Here is a 17047-nt window from a genome sequence, read left to right as displayed (position 1 = left end):
CAAGAAACAAGATAATACTTGAACATAAAATGTGGTAATTCAAGGTAATTTGCTATGTATGAGTTCACCTGACATGCCAGGGCCTCGCTATAAATTACAGCACTGCATTATCCACTTACTGTGAACAATTTCTTGGCAATGCTAAAAAGCGTTATTACTGTGAGTATCAACATTTCATCCATATTTGTGCAAAAATGCACAATATGTATCATAACCTCCTTTTATTCTTAAACAGGGTACAGCAGCGTGAATATTCATTTTTATTGTACATATTCTAAACATTATGTTAGAAAAAGGAATAAAAGGGAACAGACTTGTCAGTTTTTACTCCAAAACTTGGGGAACCTCGCAGTTACTTATAGTTTTCCTCTGTACAGTACATTATTATTCCATCTGGCTACTGTAAACTACTGTAATTCAGATTGATTATTCTCCATATTTTAAGTCTTTTTTTACCCTCAACACTTTTCTTAGCACTTACAGGCCTATTTAACCTCTCTTTGAATCGTGTCAGTATCCTTCACTAAAACAAAGAGCAGGGTTATTTATTTGTCAAACAAATACACTTCCACTTTCTCCCTCTGCCTTGCTCTCGCCTCCTTCCTTGTTAGGAAGAACATATTAGCATAGCTTTTGTTTTGAGGGTGAATTTCATTAAACTCTGAACAAACCCTGCCTCGCAAGCGCAGGCCTTTGATCTAGAGATGGAGCTTCTTAATTTCCATTCTCCAGACATTAAACATTGGGAATAGCTCCCTGCATTAAATCCAACCTCCCATACAGCAACTCCCACATCCTCCATGGCTCCCGTTCACTGCTACCAACACGCTATATGCTAATGATGAGAGGTCGCTGTTATGTCCTACTGTATTAGAGCACAATCCCTTTTCCCTTGCATCCTTCTTTTTTGTTCCCACATATTTGTTGTTATAGAAAACCATGGGCTATTTGGATTAGGAATCCATATCTCACTGCCAGAACACAGCAGGATGGAGCGCATACACAAAGATGTTCACAGGCTGAAAGTCTTTTAATACAGTTTAAGAACTAATACTGTGTTGCACAGGGTTAAACTTTTGCCAGCCCTCTCGAAGCAGAAAACATATAAAAAATATTCCCAAAATCAGCATTTTGCCCTGTGGTAAAGTTAGAGAGACCTGTATTAACATGCCTCTGCCTCCTAATTATTATTTTAAAGTTTGCATCTTCTACAGTGGGTTCAATAGTCATATATGCTTCTTTAAGGAAGAAGCGGTGGTGTAAAAATAACTATGTACTGTATGCAACACAGAGGCAAGCAGTGCTTTTTTGGTGGGGTAGCAAAAGCAAATAGTTAGTGTTTCAGTGAATTCCCGAGTCACAGGCAGGGTGGCACAGTTTGAAGGCTTCAAAGGCTTGGTTTGGGGAGGCACGATACAGCAGGACGCCTGCCCATCTCCAACCAAACATACTTCAAATGTCTCTTGGTGGATATCATAAAGTTTCTATCTCAATAACACTAAAAGTGAAATGTGAGTAAAAAAAACAAACAAACAAAATAAAAGTGTGAATAAACTCAATTTTGAGCTCAAAATTGTTCCTGTCACTAAAATTGCTGAATTGAAAGAACAGACAAGGTATGTGCATCATGCACGAGCCAGTAAGAGGAAGCGGAACATCAAACAGCATGCTTTCTGTTCAACCTCACAGCCAACAAGAATCACAAAAAATGAAATCAAAAGTTAACAGCCCCTTATGTGCGGCAAGATGGGAACTCATAATGACGTCAAAATGTTTTTTCACTGGATGGAAAAGGGGTCTAGAAGTGTCCTGTAGTCAGTAAAAAAGTCAAAAGTCAACAATACTTCATATCTCACAGCGTATTTGCTGTAGAGGACTTCTTAAAAACCCCAGAATAGAAATCTGCCTTATTTTCCCACATAATAGCTGCAATGCACTGCAAATCAAGGGTGGAAGAAGCACAGAGATCTCACTGATGAATGATTCGAACTGCTTCAAAGTGTAAAAATCAGTGGAATCACAAAAAAGAAAATTCTGAAGCTGCATTATTACTGACTGATTTCACAAAAATGGCACCAAAGTTAGCAAGTTTTTAATAAAAGTTCTAACAATTATTGCTGATCTTTACAACTAGTACAGCAAGTGCTCTTGAAAAAAAATGCTACTGACTGTAAGGTATTTCCTCCACCCTTAATATTTATATCACATATAGTTAGGTCCATACATAGTTGGAGAGCTGTTCACAGAAACATATTTCAATTATAGTTCTATAATGGACATGGACATAATGTGCAGACTCTAAGCTTTAATCTGAGGGTGTCCACAGTCAGATCGGATGAAGGGTTTAGGAGTTTCAGCTCCTCCTGCCAACCTCTTTTTAAAGTGACTCAAAGGCTATTTAATGGGCAGATGGTGGATAATTCTTTATTATGTCATTATCATTCAAGCAGATAAAAGCCCTAGAGTTGATTTGAGGTGTGCAGCTTGCATTTGGAAGATTTTGCTGTGAACAGACAGCATGAGGTCAAAGGAGCTCTCCATGTAGTTGAAACAAGCCACCCTTAAGCTGAGAAAACAGAAAAAAAAAAAAAAAACATCTGATAAACTGCTACAATATTAGGAGTAGCAAAATCTACAGTTTGGCACATCCTGAGAAAAAAAAGAAAGCACTGGTCAACTCAGGAACGCAAAAAGACCTGGACATCTATGGAAGACAACTGTGGTGGATGATCGCAGAGTTATTTTCATGGAGAAGAGAAGCCCCTTCACAAAAGCCTACCAAGTGAACAATACTCTCCAGGAGGAAGGCATATCGATATCCAAGTCTACCATGAAGAGAAGACTCCATGAAAGTAAGTACAGAGGGTTCACTGCAATTTGCAAGCCACTCATAAGACTGTGGCTTATGAGTGGCTTGCAAAAAAACCAAAAAAAAAAAACCCTAAAAAAACATCTAAAAAAGAATATATATAACAGTTCTGGAAAAACATTGTCTGGACAGATTAAACCAAGATCAACCTCTACCAGAATGATTGCAAGAAAAAAGTATGAAGAAGGTGTGGAACAGCTCATGATCCAAAATATACCACATGATCTGTAAAACATGGCGGAGATAGTGTGGTGGCTTGGGCGTGCTTGGCTGCCAGTGGCACTGGGACACTAGTGTTTATTGATGATGTGTCACAGGACAGAAGCAGCCAAATGAATTCTGAGGTGTTCATATACGTACTGTCTGCTCAAAACCAGCTAAATGCAGTCAAATTGATTGAGCGGCATTTCATAATACTGAAACACACAACCATAGCAACCCAGGAGTTTATTACAGGCCAAGTCTGTCGTCTGATCTTATCCCAGTTGAGCATTTCACTTGTTAAAGACTAAACTTTGGACAGAAAGGCCCACAAACAACAGCAACTGAAAGCTGCTGCAGCAAAGGACTGGCAGAGCATTAAAAAGGAGGAAACCCAGCATCTGGTAATGTCCACGAGTTCAAGCATTCAGGCTGTCATTGTCAGCAAAGTATTAGAAATGAACATTTTATTTTCAGTTATTAAATTTGTCCAATTACTTTTGAGGCCTTGAACTGATGGAATTGTGTTAAAACGATTTCGTTGCTCACATTTTTATTCAATGTTTTTGTTCAACACGCTGAATTAAAGCTAAAAGTCTGCACTTCAACTGCATCTGAGTTGTTTCGTTCAAAATTCATTGTGGTAATGTACACAATCACAGTCAGAATAAAGTCGTCTCTGTCCAAATATTTACGGACCTGACTGTATGACTTGCCTTCACATGTGCGAAGAATAGTTCACCTTTAAGCTCACTTGCATTCCAAAAATGAGCTGACATAACCTCAGCAGATGCAAAGTATATTGCAGCTTGTGGAAAATAAGCTGGTGACAATGAGAACTGGAGAAATATTAAAGAAAAAAAAAACTGCCAATACCACATTTGTGGAAGGAGGAAACGGAGGAAGGGAGGAGGGAAGGGCCACGGAGACTCCATCCATGTACCAGAACACCAGTGAAGAAGGACAGGTGAGGTGCAGTGCGGTCGGTAGTGGGGTTACAGTACAGTTAGAGGTTTCATGAGTTACATGCTGTTTTAGTTTACCTTACTAGATCGTTTCCAGTTCCTTCTCAAAAGCATGGTCTGTAAATGAGACAAAGCGGTTACAGAAAACCCCCCAGTATCTCCCTTTAAAGGCTGAACGGCCAGAGGTTAAAGGGCATGGAGGTCAGTGATAGGGGTGTGAGGGGGACAGGGAGAGTAGGGCAGCCACAATCATGCAAGTTAAGTGAGTGTACAGTATAAGCACTCTATGGAGTCAGAAATTATTTATTTGTATAATATACACTGGTGCCTGTTGATAAATTTCACACATTTTAATAATTATTTTCTATACACTTGTTCTTCCTGCCCTTTTCCATCGTAGACCCAAGCAAAGGCAGCACCTAAAGCTCTTACCTGCTTACATATTTGAATTATTCTAATTAAGTATTTCACTTTGCTGGACACACAAATAGATTTTGTGGTGGCAAGATATAAAAATCTCCTTAAAATGCATCGAGTCTTCTTCACTGCCTCGCACTATGTCACAGATTTTGGCCCTCTCTGTTTTTGAGAAAAAAATGAAGAAATAAATCCCATCGTGTTAAACAAACGCTCATCAACTTTAATATAACTGAGTAAAGTCCCATTGTTGATGCTGAGTTGTCATCGGTTGCTCGGGGATCTCAAAAAGCGAATTAAAGTTATATATTCCATCTTACAGGTTCGTACCAGTAGATGGCAACAGAGAGAATTTATTACTATAACCTTGTACTCAATTTTTCACAGTGGGAGAAATCCAAACTGGTGCTTAACCTAAATAGAGTTTATTTGTTCTGTCAATTGTGGACTCTCTGAACTACAGTAGCAAATAAGCTGCAGAATTAAGACATCAGATCAAAAGGAATAAAATATTTCCCCCATGACTCTGCCTTGGTCTGAATCGAGCATGCAGGGGTCCAATTAACCAAACAAATAATTGAACATAAATAAATGCAACTCCGAAATCCATTGCACGTCCGCAGAGGCACGAGCTAACATAATTAGGAAAGAAGATCCAGTGCTCTTTGAACATGCAACTTTTCCACACAACATATTCATTACACTTTAGTTTATGCATATGTATTTGCTGAGTTGAGTTTCTACTAAGTGAGGCTGAACGAAACCAGCACATTGTTCTTTAGCACAACTTGAACTTCATTTATGTCCTAAAACTATTGACCTTTCTAGTGTCTTTCAGAAAAGTGATGCTAAAGTGAAGGATTAGGAATATGATTCATCCATGTTGATCTACTGTAGGGATGCGATACTCTTTATTTTAAAATAAAAGAGTGATTCCCCCGAAAAAGGAGGATTTGTGGTGTATGCATGAAAAGACAGAGATGAATGAAAAATCAGAGTTATTATAGATTTCCAGATTTCTTACAGCATCCCTCACGTCTCCCTCCTTTGGTGTCAGAGTAACGGATAGTTCCAGGCTACCCAGGTTATGTTCAGGGTACTGTGGGTCCTTCAGGTCCAGTGTCACGTCCAGTGCCCTTTGGATATAAACAATAAGCCATATTCACATGTTGTTTCCTGTACATATATAGTGTACAAGCAGTAAAATGCATTGTGGAAATCTGATTAAAAAAATTCACTCTGTGACGTTATTAGTGAATTTTATGTTAACATCAACACAGCCAACATAAACAAGTTATCGAGCTAATTTAACCTTTTACTAATTCGCTTTCAAGGTCTATACAGTTTTTACGGCAGGTGTCTTAACTTGTCATAGGTGTAAAAGCGCTGAGTTATACTTGCTCTATGACCTCTTACATGAGGTCATATTCTCCTCTGTAAAAACAGTATATTGTGTAAGCTGACTTCCCATCACACTGATTGCCTACTAGGGCAACCGATTAGACTGGACTCATCATTATTATCAGAAATAACACCTGCATATAGCAAGAGTAAATGTGTGCTGTTGCCAGTTTAGATTCACCCAGCCCCTATGTGACTAGAAATAAAACAAGCCAAGGTAACCAAAGTCATATTCATGTGCCTTTTCCCTGAGATGTTCACACTATATAATGCAAAATAATCAATTCCACTTGAGATACTATACTTTATACTGTAACAAACGGCTGTAAAAACACAGTACACTTAGATTATCAAAAATATTGATGGATCTGAGCTACTTTACAAACTTACATTATTCCTTTTGTTTTTGTAAGCTTAGATTTAGATGTACAGTACTTATAAAGCCAGTTACTCGATAAATTTTACTGTATTAAACTCTTAATATAGATTATAATGGAAACACGAAAATGACCATATGATACCAGTCTATCAGCTCATTGTATTATAAAGGTCATGTTCTATATTCTATGTTCTATATTATATTTAATTTTACAGTAACAAACTGTAAAAATAAATATGTCTGTACATTACTTTAAATAACAGGGATATTTGTTGCAGTGTATGTCTGTCTATGGTTTCACAGGCAAACGTTTAGCTTCATGAAAATATGAGCTGAAGTACCAAAGATTGCCACTAGAGGGAAGTCAAAGACTATATCTACTTGCTAGTACAGGCTTTGAAGGCAATCCATAGATACAGAGTCAATCAGACTGCTTACTTAATAGGGAATCAAAAAGACTAAGGGTGTAAAAGTGCATTAAAAAAAAAGGCAGGTAATAAAATATTATAAGTCAAATAAGAGAAAGAGACCTCTGATGTTCCAGTGACTCCAGATAGAGGTATGCTGAGCCCATGAAATCATCCTGAAGTCCAAAGTCATAGTCAAAGACCTACAAAGGGACAAATATAAAGCAGCTACTTTAAGTACAGCAATGGTACAAATGAAGACCTTTTACCCTTTATAACTTCTACAGAAATATTTAACATTAACTTAAAGAAAGACATTTTAGAGCTAGGTGACATATAGGCAGCACGGTGGCACGGTGGTTAGCACTGTTGCCGCACAGCAAGAAGGTCCTGAGTTCAATTCCACCATCAGGCCGGGGTCTTTCTGTGTGGAGTTTGCATGTTCTCCCCGTGTTTGCGTGGGTTCTCTCCGGGTACTCCGGCTTCCTCCCACCGTCCAAAGACATGCAGTTTGTGGGGATAGGTTAATTGGAAAATCCAAATTGCCACTAGGTGTGAATGTGAGTGTGAATGGTTGTCTGTCCCTATGTGTTGGCCCTGCGACAGAGTGTCCAGGGTGTACCCTGCCTTTCGCCCTATGACAGCTGGGATAGGCTCCAGCGCCCCCCGCGACCCTGAAAAGGGGAAGCGAATGGATGGATGGACTTATCTTCTGTACCTTTACATACAGTGGGTCCCTCAGGGTTTCCACCAGAAGGCTAACTCTCTCATCCCACACTGGGTTGAGGTTCTTATGGATGGTCTTGCTTCTAAACACTTCCTTCCCTGCAATCTTAAACTTCACGTATGGATCACTGGTCCCTAAGAAGAAGAAAAGCAAACACATAAAAACACACAGTCATATGTGATTAAAATACAATTCTGACATAGGCTGTCGATTTAAATATTGATTGGACAAAGGCATTTTTCATTTTCCCATTATTTTAATGGTCAAACTGGCATTACCTTCTTCACTTTGTGGAATTTACTGAAGAGCAGCAACTCTTTTGTGAAAAAATATTTGCTTCTGCCCACTGATAATAGAGTAATCAGGACTTACAGGATTTTGTCAAAATAAAAATAAATAAATACTGCCTCTGCACAATTTCTTAACATGAAAACTGTATTTTTTAATTTTATTTATTATTTTAGACTATTTTTATTTTGTATTATTTATGCCAAACCCCCTCAGATCAATTTTAAATACAAACATATGAAAAGCTTGATATGCTACTGTGAAGCAGGCTCGGAGAGAATCGGCCACGTGACTCAAAGTTACGGTCATGTGATACAAATATGAACGCTGGCTTTATATGACCACTAGGTGACGGCATTGGTTCGTATTGGTGTTATTCTGTGGAGCACAAACTGCAAACAGGCACCGATGCTTACAATGAATGCAAAAACAATTAACTTTAATGGGATCAACGAACCAACCTAACAAATTTCCCACGTGTGGGAATAAAGGTTATCTTATCTTATCTTATCTTATCTTATCTTATGTTGTCTTATATTACATGGAAGCAAATAAATCTAATTTTAACCCATACAGAAATAATTTTAGATCAAATCAATAAAATGTTATTTTACAGCTGTATCCCATTACTTAAAACACAAGCTGCACTCTGAGAGGTTATGTGCACATTTATACATGACTGGCTGTTAAACTTCTCGTATGTATCCACATGTATGTGAGCTACTTAAGCACTGATTCTACGATTCCTCAACAAGCATCTATATTGTTCAGGACAGTAAACCCTTCCCCTTCAGTCAATTAGTCAATTATAGTTTAAGGGCTTCACATACACAACAACACTGGGAAAAAAAACAAATTAAAAAAAATATTTATATATACACACACACACCCACACACACAATCCTGTTCAAATAAGTATTTAAGGAAGAAAAACTACTCTGTAAAGCCACTCTTAATGTGGCTGTACCTGACAGTGAGTAGTACAGTGGTACAATGAAAAGCACCAATGCTGACTCTATTCCTGTTAAGTCAAAACAAAGTTTAAATGCAAGAGCAAGGAAGTGTGTCATTAGGAGTTTCCTAAAACTGTTGGTAAAATGTGCTTCCTGAATCGAGGCTGTTTCAAAGTTTGGGGAATGAAAACCAAACTGCATCCTCAACTATTTTGTCTCTCTGCCTAACAGTTTGGCAGTGAAGGATCTCAGGGAGTGAACTGGAACATAACATGACAGATTGTCAGAAATGTTCGATGGTCCAAGACAGTGTAAGGCTTTATATACAAGAGCCTTTTAAAGTGGATTCTGTACAATACTGGAGGCCAGTGCAGAAACTATAGTGACTTCCTCTTGGTTACTTGTGTTAGTGAACCTTGGAACCTCTAAATTAGCTACAGCCTGCTAATGTTTTTCTTTTCTTAGAAAATCCAGCCAAGAGAACAGAAATAATCCGGTTTACTGTAACTAAATGTATGAACAAGTTTTTCTGAATCATGGAGAGTCATTAAGGATTGCACTTTGGAGACAGTGAAAAGAAGCACATCTTGGTAATGAAATCTAAATTATGTGGGATTTGAAAAAAGAAGGTTTAAAATAACTCCAAGACTCTTAACTTGTGGCTTTAGTTTGTCAGCTGCCTAACTTACCACAAATGTACAAAGTTACAGTGCATTTTGAATGTGTCCCAATGCCAGCAGTTTTTGAAGACGAAAACAATTTTATTGTTGCAAAGTTATCATCTGTTGTCATTTAAAAGTTCCTCGTCATTTTTTTTTGTCTTCATTTACTGCATATCTGTTTTCAAGCATTTTCTATATCTACCCAAGGTTTTCTTATTTCCCCTCTGTTAATGAGTCTGCTGGGGAGTCTGTGCTTATCTAACATGATGTTCTGAGAGTAAAGGGTAACGTACTCTATACAGATTGTTAAAAAGAAAAAACCCTAGAGGCAAATTTAGTGATATTGCACTATATCTAAACAAAATCTGTTTGACTTGGGTAACTATAATTATGATGTGTAATATCTTCCAATGAAACAGTACCCTGATGTGACTGTTTATACAGTACGTGACTTGAATCACTGTTGTGCTATCATCCACTGTGACCAAAACACCAAGGGAGGGAATGGTAATATCGAGCAATTCTGATTTATCTACAAACAGAGATGTGCAGATGCACTGCACGTTAACGATACTTTCCAAAGTCAAAGGAAAAATGTTGACTATATGTTGTACATTAACATATGCTAAATATTGACAAGCAACAGAGATCAATAGCAGCCACAGAGCATGTCTTTTATATCCAACAATTTGCTCTGTTTTCTCTTAAAGAGCTTGAACTGCTGACTGACAGCACGGGAACTAGTGGATAAAAGCTTCTCTGCTCAGTGTTTGCACGTCTCATCAGTTCAAGATAGAGTCTTTCCCTATCATTAGCATGACAATACCAGCGAATATCTGACTCCTACATAACGACATTGCTGATGCTTATGAGAGGCAGTAAAGAACAGTAATGACACGACTTGTCGACTGGGTTATTTTGTCACTATAATAAAAATGAAGCATGAGTAATTATGTTGACGATTATCGTCAGTATAATTTTATAATATACTCAATAGTTTAACATATGCAACATATTAAGTGGTGTGTTTTTTCAGTGCTAGGAGGCTTTGCTTTCATCAGGCCAGTGTCTTTGCAAAGACACTGGAAAAGGTGTCTATTTCTTCACATTTAAAATGACTCACACACCCTCAAGCTCACTTGCAGAGCCACTAGAGACACACACATGTAGCTTTTTACACACCGTTGCTCTTGACACGTTACTGCAAGGAAGCTGCGGCAGGAGGACACGAATGACAGGATAAGAAGAAGAAGAGAGGTAACCATATACAGCAAGTCACGTCAGAGAAACAAAAAGAAAAAAATCTAGAAAACGCTGCAACATCTTATATCACTGATATGAGCTGATAATTTATGAACTATCTGAAATTGTCCCAAACCACAGTGTGCAGCTAAAGGCATTATTTTCTAAAAGTGCTCCAACTTTCTTTCTCTATCTCGCTCTCGTTCTATATCCCAGCAGGTCAATATTCCTCAGACACACATCATTGATTCAGACCTTCTGCATCCCACAGTGCCAGCTTTATGAGGCCATAAACACATGCAGGCTGAAAAGTATGAAATAGAAAAGGCTTTTGCTGTGGGTGGCCAAATATGAGTGAGAGTGGGTACAGCACAGAGGAGCGAGCAGAGAGATGCTTTCTTGGAAACCGACTATTATGTATGACATTCATATCTGATTTTTCAAAAGACTGCACACTTGGGAAAAGCCCATAAAAATTAGGAGTTTTATGTCTCAAATGTGGGCTGTTGGGTAGATAGATCAATAAGCTATAGGTTTTTGTAAGAGGTGTCATGGATTGGTTGTCACGATCCTGGGTCAGCTGACCCAGCCTTTTGAGTTTTTATATATTTTGATGTTTATGGTTTATGTTCAAGTTTATTAGGTTATATTTCATTCTATTTTGCCTTGATTGCCATTTAGTTCAGTGTTTCTTAGATCCATTTGTGTCATCTCCCCCTGTGTTTAAGTCTCGCTTGTCGGTTTGTCATGTTGAGTCTGCTTGTTTCAAGTATGCGTGTCCCATGTTATCAAGCTCTTGTCATGTCTGCGTCCCGTTATATTTCCCGTTTAATTTTGAAGAGGTCTGGTGTCCCATGTTCACTGTGTTTACTTTCACTAACCCTGTAGTGTCATTATGCTCATTCTAATCAGCTGTTTTCCCATGTGTTTCCACTTCCCCGGTCACCTCCTGTGTGCCTTTAGTCTGTGTGTTTTCATTCATTCCTCGTCCAATCGTCTGCTATCCTGCTATGTCATGCCATGTTTCCAGATCTATGAATCCATGCCAAATCTTCACGTTTCCGGTTTTCCATGCCAGATTTCTATGTTCACGTTCCAGAGTTTATGTTTAGACTTAGTTCTTCCCAGTTTAGGTTATTGTTTAGTGTCACCTTTGACTTTTGTTTTGTAATGTTTTACCAGCCTTAATAAATGGCTCGCCTTCTGTTAAGTTTGAGTTTAGTTTTCGAGTATCTGCACTTGGGTCCACCTCCTCACTCCACACAGTCTGCATCCGCACACTGGGACACTGGTTTGCCAGGACATTTGTTCACCTTATGAGCAGAAAGCTACAGAACAGGAGGGACACTGGGTATAAGGAAAAACATGCAAAGGTCACAAAAATGGGTGCTCTGGGTACTGAAGTGCTACCATGGGAAAGTGATTACGAATCTCTGTCTTTCTGCCATTAAGTTGCACTTATGCTAATAAATATTGAGCAAAACATATGAGGTACTGAGAAGATCACAAGCAAATTTAAACTCTAAAGTCTTTAAATACACCATCTGGAAATCCAAAACCCAGCTTTCTGAGTCACATTTGCTCTTTCAGCTTTACACAAGGGGATTTTTAAAGCTCTTCCCTGGACAGGAAACAATCAGGTTGACTAGGCAAGTGGAACGAGGAAAATCTTGCTATCTGAGCAATGTTGATACTGGCTTGACATTAAAAAAGAAAGAAAGAAAAAAAACAGCTACTGAAGTGTGTGTTTTGCCTTTTTGCTTTAATAGTTATACTCCTAAGATAGCCTACACCTGTGAAGATTGAACAATGAAATAAAAAGAAATCATCTTATATGTATGTAACGTATTTTAACTGAACTGGTTTGGATGTTTAATTCATTGAATTGAATGGGTGGAAGAGTCAGCAAAGGAGGCTTATGGGACCAGATTCAGTAATGATAAAATTGGCTGACTCACATGAAGCTTCACCTACTAACATGATGCTTGTGTCAGCACTGTTGCTATGTTTGTGCGTCTCAGTTCATTTCAGTGAACAGGTCGGAAGCACTAAACTCTGTATTTGGAACAAGGGCTTTTCTCGAGCGCCGCCGGTGTAATCGAAAATCCATGATTTCCCCGAAATGAGATATTAAAGATTTGGTTTTCCTCCTAATCCTCCTTCCTAAAGCAAATCTTTGGCTCCACAGACCAGTGGGTAAGTGAGCAAAGAGATCTGACTGAGAGACAAGAAATTACCAAGAACACAAACAGCTAATGCGTGCTTCACATTCGCAGTGTTAATCTATTAATTTTGTATGATGCTTTTAAAACCAACCACAAAAACTGTGTAACAGTATCCGAGAGTAGAAATAAATGTATTTAAGAGAGGACTCAGAGGAGTACAGACCAGGTAAATTTGCCCCGGGAGTGGAACATCAACACATCTAAAAGCCCATGATACACTCTCAGCTCTCTGTCTTCTTGAAAGACAGCTGAGAACATAATCCACCAGACATTTATCTGTTCAGAACAACTAATGAGCACTGGCCATAAAAGCACTGCTCTCTGTGTCACTTTGCCAGTAAGGCAAACTGCCATGTGGGACACCTGGGCCTGCAGTAAGAGCACGCTATCCACTATCCAATAAATAAATAAACAAATAAATAAAAACACCCACTCCAACAAAATCTTCAATTTCACTTTAAACGGTCATTTGAAAAAGGATTAACAAACACTCCAAAACAAGAAAACATTATTAGTATTACTCACACTCTTCAATTAAAGTTCAAGAGCGTACCTTAAGAGAATAATGTCAGCCTTTACTAAATGGGCCTTTAATGCTTTATTTCACTATCTGGAGTGCTGTATTAACTGCAGAGTAAGTTTAGAGGGCAAATCTATGACTGTACTTGAAACAAACTAAAGTGTACTCCACCACTGTGTACTCGTGAATGTTCACAGTGCACATTAAATCAAGAGTGGCTTCTCACTGTTCAAAGTATCAGTCTGAGCAGTTTTCAGTTGAAGAGCCCACAGCTCAAAGCCCGACTGCAGGTGAGGAGCGCCACGCTTGTTGGAGTTTAGGGTAGGGCTGAACGATATATCGCATTTGCGATAATATCGCGACATGATCAAGTGCAATTTTCTAACCGCAAAGGCTGCGATTATACTCTGGACATGTCCAAATTCATGGGCTGCATCCTCCTGAGGCCGCATTTGTAGACCGATTACGTCACAGCGACGTGCCGAAGGCTGTCCAAATTACTACCATATCCCAGAATTCATAGCGCGGCCCAGCCAAACTCCAGTTTCCAGCAATGGCGGCCGCTACTAAGTTTTAAAATTACTCATACTAATCTTTCTGGGTCACAAAATAAACTTTTAACATATTTTCAGGCGAGAAAGTAGTTGTGTAAACATCAAATATCTGCTCGGTTTATCAAGATATCCCATATTTGCAAAAGTGCTTCGACGTTTTCAGAGGCGTCTGCTACCCACCAGCTCGACAGCTAGCCGGGAGCTCGAGGGTTACTAATGCGGCCGAGAGCGGCACAACTCCCGGCACATCATTTTCAGATCACCGCGGAGTTTCGCTGCTCGGGTTAAACGTAATATATAAGTCACTTAGACAACCTAAAAATGTTATTGTTGGGCTTTTTTCAGTGTTTTGTTTGTTCGTGAGTAAATCGGTTTGGCTGAGATTAAAGTTATTAGATTAGATAAAATAAAACTTTATTAATCCCCCGGGTGGGTTCCTCCTTGGTTTTCACACAGCTGACTAAACGTCAAACAGAAAACTTATTAAACAGAAGTATGAGACAGTCGAGAATTTACACCAGTGTCTGGTTATATTTTAGATAGCAAGAAGCAGACGGCCGAGTTTATTAAACTCCACCGAGACAGCGGTGACGCTAATCAGAACTAGACCGTCCAATTTCACGCCTTTAAATTTTAAAGGCGTGTTTGTGTGTGTGTTTATACAATTGCTATTATGTTTGCACTTTATGTGTAATGTTACTGACTGCAGAGATCAGTAAGATGTGTGTATTTTTTATTTATTAGTTTTATTTATTTAATATTATTTTTTAATTGAATGACTGTCTAGTAGTTCACAGATGTCGAAAAACTGAGTGTGGTAAAGCCACTGATTTTTTTATGTATATTTCTGCAATCTGCACATTGTACTGACTTTCATTTTAATGTTTACACCAGGGTTCCTTGTCAGCACTTTATGCTCAGATGTTTGTAAGCTAAAAATAAACTATTGTGTATGTTCAAATATACTGTTGTGATTGAAGAAGTTAAATAAAAATGTCAGTCATCAATTCATGCATCACCTCATGTCATCATAACAGAGGTCTGTCTTCCAGGAAAGAACAGTTTAAAATTAATGTAATATAGTATTGGCCATACTATATGATGTATTGCTTGTCTTTGTTTAATAATACAGAAGACAAAGACCTTAAAAAATAATCGCATATCGCATCGCAATCGCAATATTGGGGCAAAAAATCGCAATTAGATTATTTTCCATAATCGTTCAGCCCTAGTTTAGGGCCTTTCTTTTTCCACCATTAAAGCTGTTGAATTTGTCAGCGTATGGCTCTATTGTAAAGTAAACTGAAGGTTCTGAGAGAGGTCAATGAGCTCAAATGGCCTGAAATGTGATGCGTGCCAGAAACACCACAGAGAGCCACATCAACTAAATCTTCACTCACCACCACCTGCGCCATTAACCAGATTTTCATCCCTGCAACTTTGTTGATTTCCCAAATAATTCAAAGAAATCTGAAGGATTACTATTTTGACACAGTGGAGACGATGCAGCACACAGGTTTGAGGAGACAGAGTGATCGAAAAACAGCAGCTCAGTTGATGCAGCTATTTTCCACATTTGGTATAATGTTGACAACCACTCTCATTATGACCTCTTCGGTTTCCTCTCTGTCTATTACCCCTTCATAGATCGCACAACATTCCCGCAACATTCCTGTGTTTTTCTTCTCTATTTCACTCCCTTCTGTCTCTCTTGAATAAATGTCTTCACTAAAACTCCCCAAAATAGTTTCAAGTTGATTTCTTGCTTTTGGTATTAATGCACAGCTTTGACATACACTCACATTATCAAAAATCCTATTCCCATCCCTCACGCAGCCTCTCAAGTCATCATGTGGAAAAGCCCAGCTTTTCCTCCTGGGACAATGCAAACAGGATCTGCAGTCTCAATGTGACAAAAATCATGAAGCGTACAGCATCTCACTGTTTTTTCAGCTCATTGTTTCTGGTATTATGAGAAAATATTATAGACAATAACTTGTACGTATAATTTTCCAAAATGATGAACGGGAACACTGCCGACCTTGTGAAAAAAGCTTGTTTCTCATCATTTGCATTTGACTTTGCAGTACTCGTTGTGAATTTGAGACACTTTCAAAAACTATGAGTTCCAGCTCCAGTTAAATGAGGCTGCCACACAGTCATTACAGGGACAGAGTGAAAATATAGACAAGGTTCATCAAAGTCTAATGCTTCCATTTAAAAATCAATTCAAGTGGATGCAAGTATCCCAAACAATGCTCCAATCAAACCCCTTAACAATCACTAATGTCTTAGGAGAAAACTCATCAAAGGAAATGAAGTTTGTGATTGTGGCATTCATGCACTCACAGTGAAGCAGTCATTCAAACCCCACTACAATATTCCCTTCTTGCTTTTTTGTGACTACCTCATTTCCATGCTGATGTGTGTTTCTGTTAGACACAGCCACACATTTAAGGACAAACACGCCTCTAGTTTATTATTCACGCAGGGGCAAAAAATGGAACAGTTTTAAACTAACGTTGGAAACCAAAGATGGTGATGTCATGCCTACTATAACACTGATATATCTGATATAAAACTGATATATCGCTTGACCTGCCCTTGATAGTTCAATATAAACCAGGTGACATGTACATATCTTTCTTTCTTACTTCCTAAACAATCCACAAAAGGCACAGACCACGCAATTCCAGTACTGGTATAGTCCGCTCCACATGACACTATCTTAATGAAGGCTCTCTAATGACTTAATGAAAGGTGCTTGTTTCTGACTCCAGGGTGAAAGGTGTAATAAGGTGTAATAAGGTGTAATAATACAACAATGGTGTCTGTCACATTGATTTACGCTGCTGTGCAGAATAATTCGTTATTCTTCTTCCTCATTTTCATCATCAATTACTAGATGCTCATTATACATTCATGATCAATAGCTTTATGTGTCAGTACAGGGCAGACAAACGGGTCTGAATTATTAAATGATAATATATGAGCAGTTAATCACATGTCAGCATAGGAGAGTGTAATAGTATGCTCTAAAAATACGTATAACACTTAATAAGAAGAGTTTTAATTTCGCTGTGAGGGGTGGCTGAAGGGTGGAGGTGGAAATAAATGGGCCTTTAACGAGTTCAGCAGTATAATCTTGTTTTTATTTCCTTTTAACTTCACAAAAGTTGAGTCGGCTGCACAGCAGGCCGAATTGATACAAAGGTAAACAAGGGAATCGATTTTTAA

At 38.5% G+C, this 17047-nt stretch overlaps 1 protein-coding gene across 6 annotated transcripts in view; it reads right to left on the bottom strand.

The window, feature by feature from the left end:
* LOC146562381 (multiple C2 and transmembrane domain-containing protein 1-like) overlaps positions 1-17047 on the bottom strand; it is a 148125-nt gene that overhangs the window by 60681 nt on the left and 70397 nt on the right. For 4 of the 6 annotated variants that reach the window (XM_085294086.1, XM_085294088.1, XM_085294089.1 and 1 more), the window contains exons 3-6: positions 7358-7500; positions 6763-6842; positions 5477-5588; positions 4114-4152 (exon numbers count right to left, since the gene is read on the bottom strand). In XM_085294086.1, coding sequence (XP_085150212.1) covers positions 4114-4152; positions 5477-5588; positions 6763-6842; positions 7358-7500 — 374 coding nt within the window. The remainder of the gene's footprint in view (positions 1-4113; positions 4153-5476; positions 5589-6762; positions 6843-7357; positions 7501-17047) is intronic. The other 2 variants (XM_085294087.1, XM_085294092.1) reach the window with 1 other exon arrangement.

This window comes from Mchenga conophoros, linkage group LG12 (genome assembly GCF_057382185.1).
Source record: "Mchenga conophoros isolate Kocher_MC1m ecotype Shallow Benthic linkage group LG12, M_conophoros_male_GT1.1, whole genome shotgun sequence".
Lineage (NCBI taxonomy): Eukaryota > Metazoa > Chordata > Actinopteri > Cichliformes > Cichlidae > Mchenga > Mchenga conophoros.
Note: the sequence above shows the minus strand (reverse complement) of the source record. Positions and strands in the feature narration are given on the sequence as shown.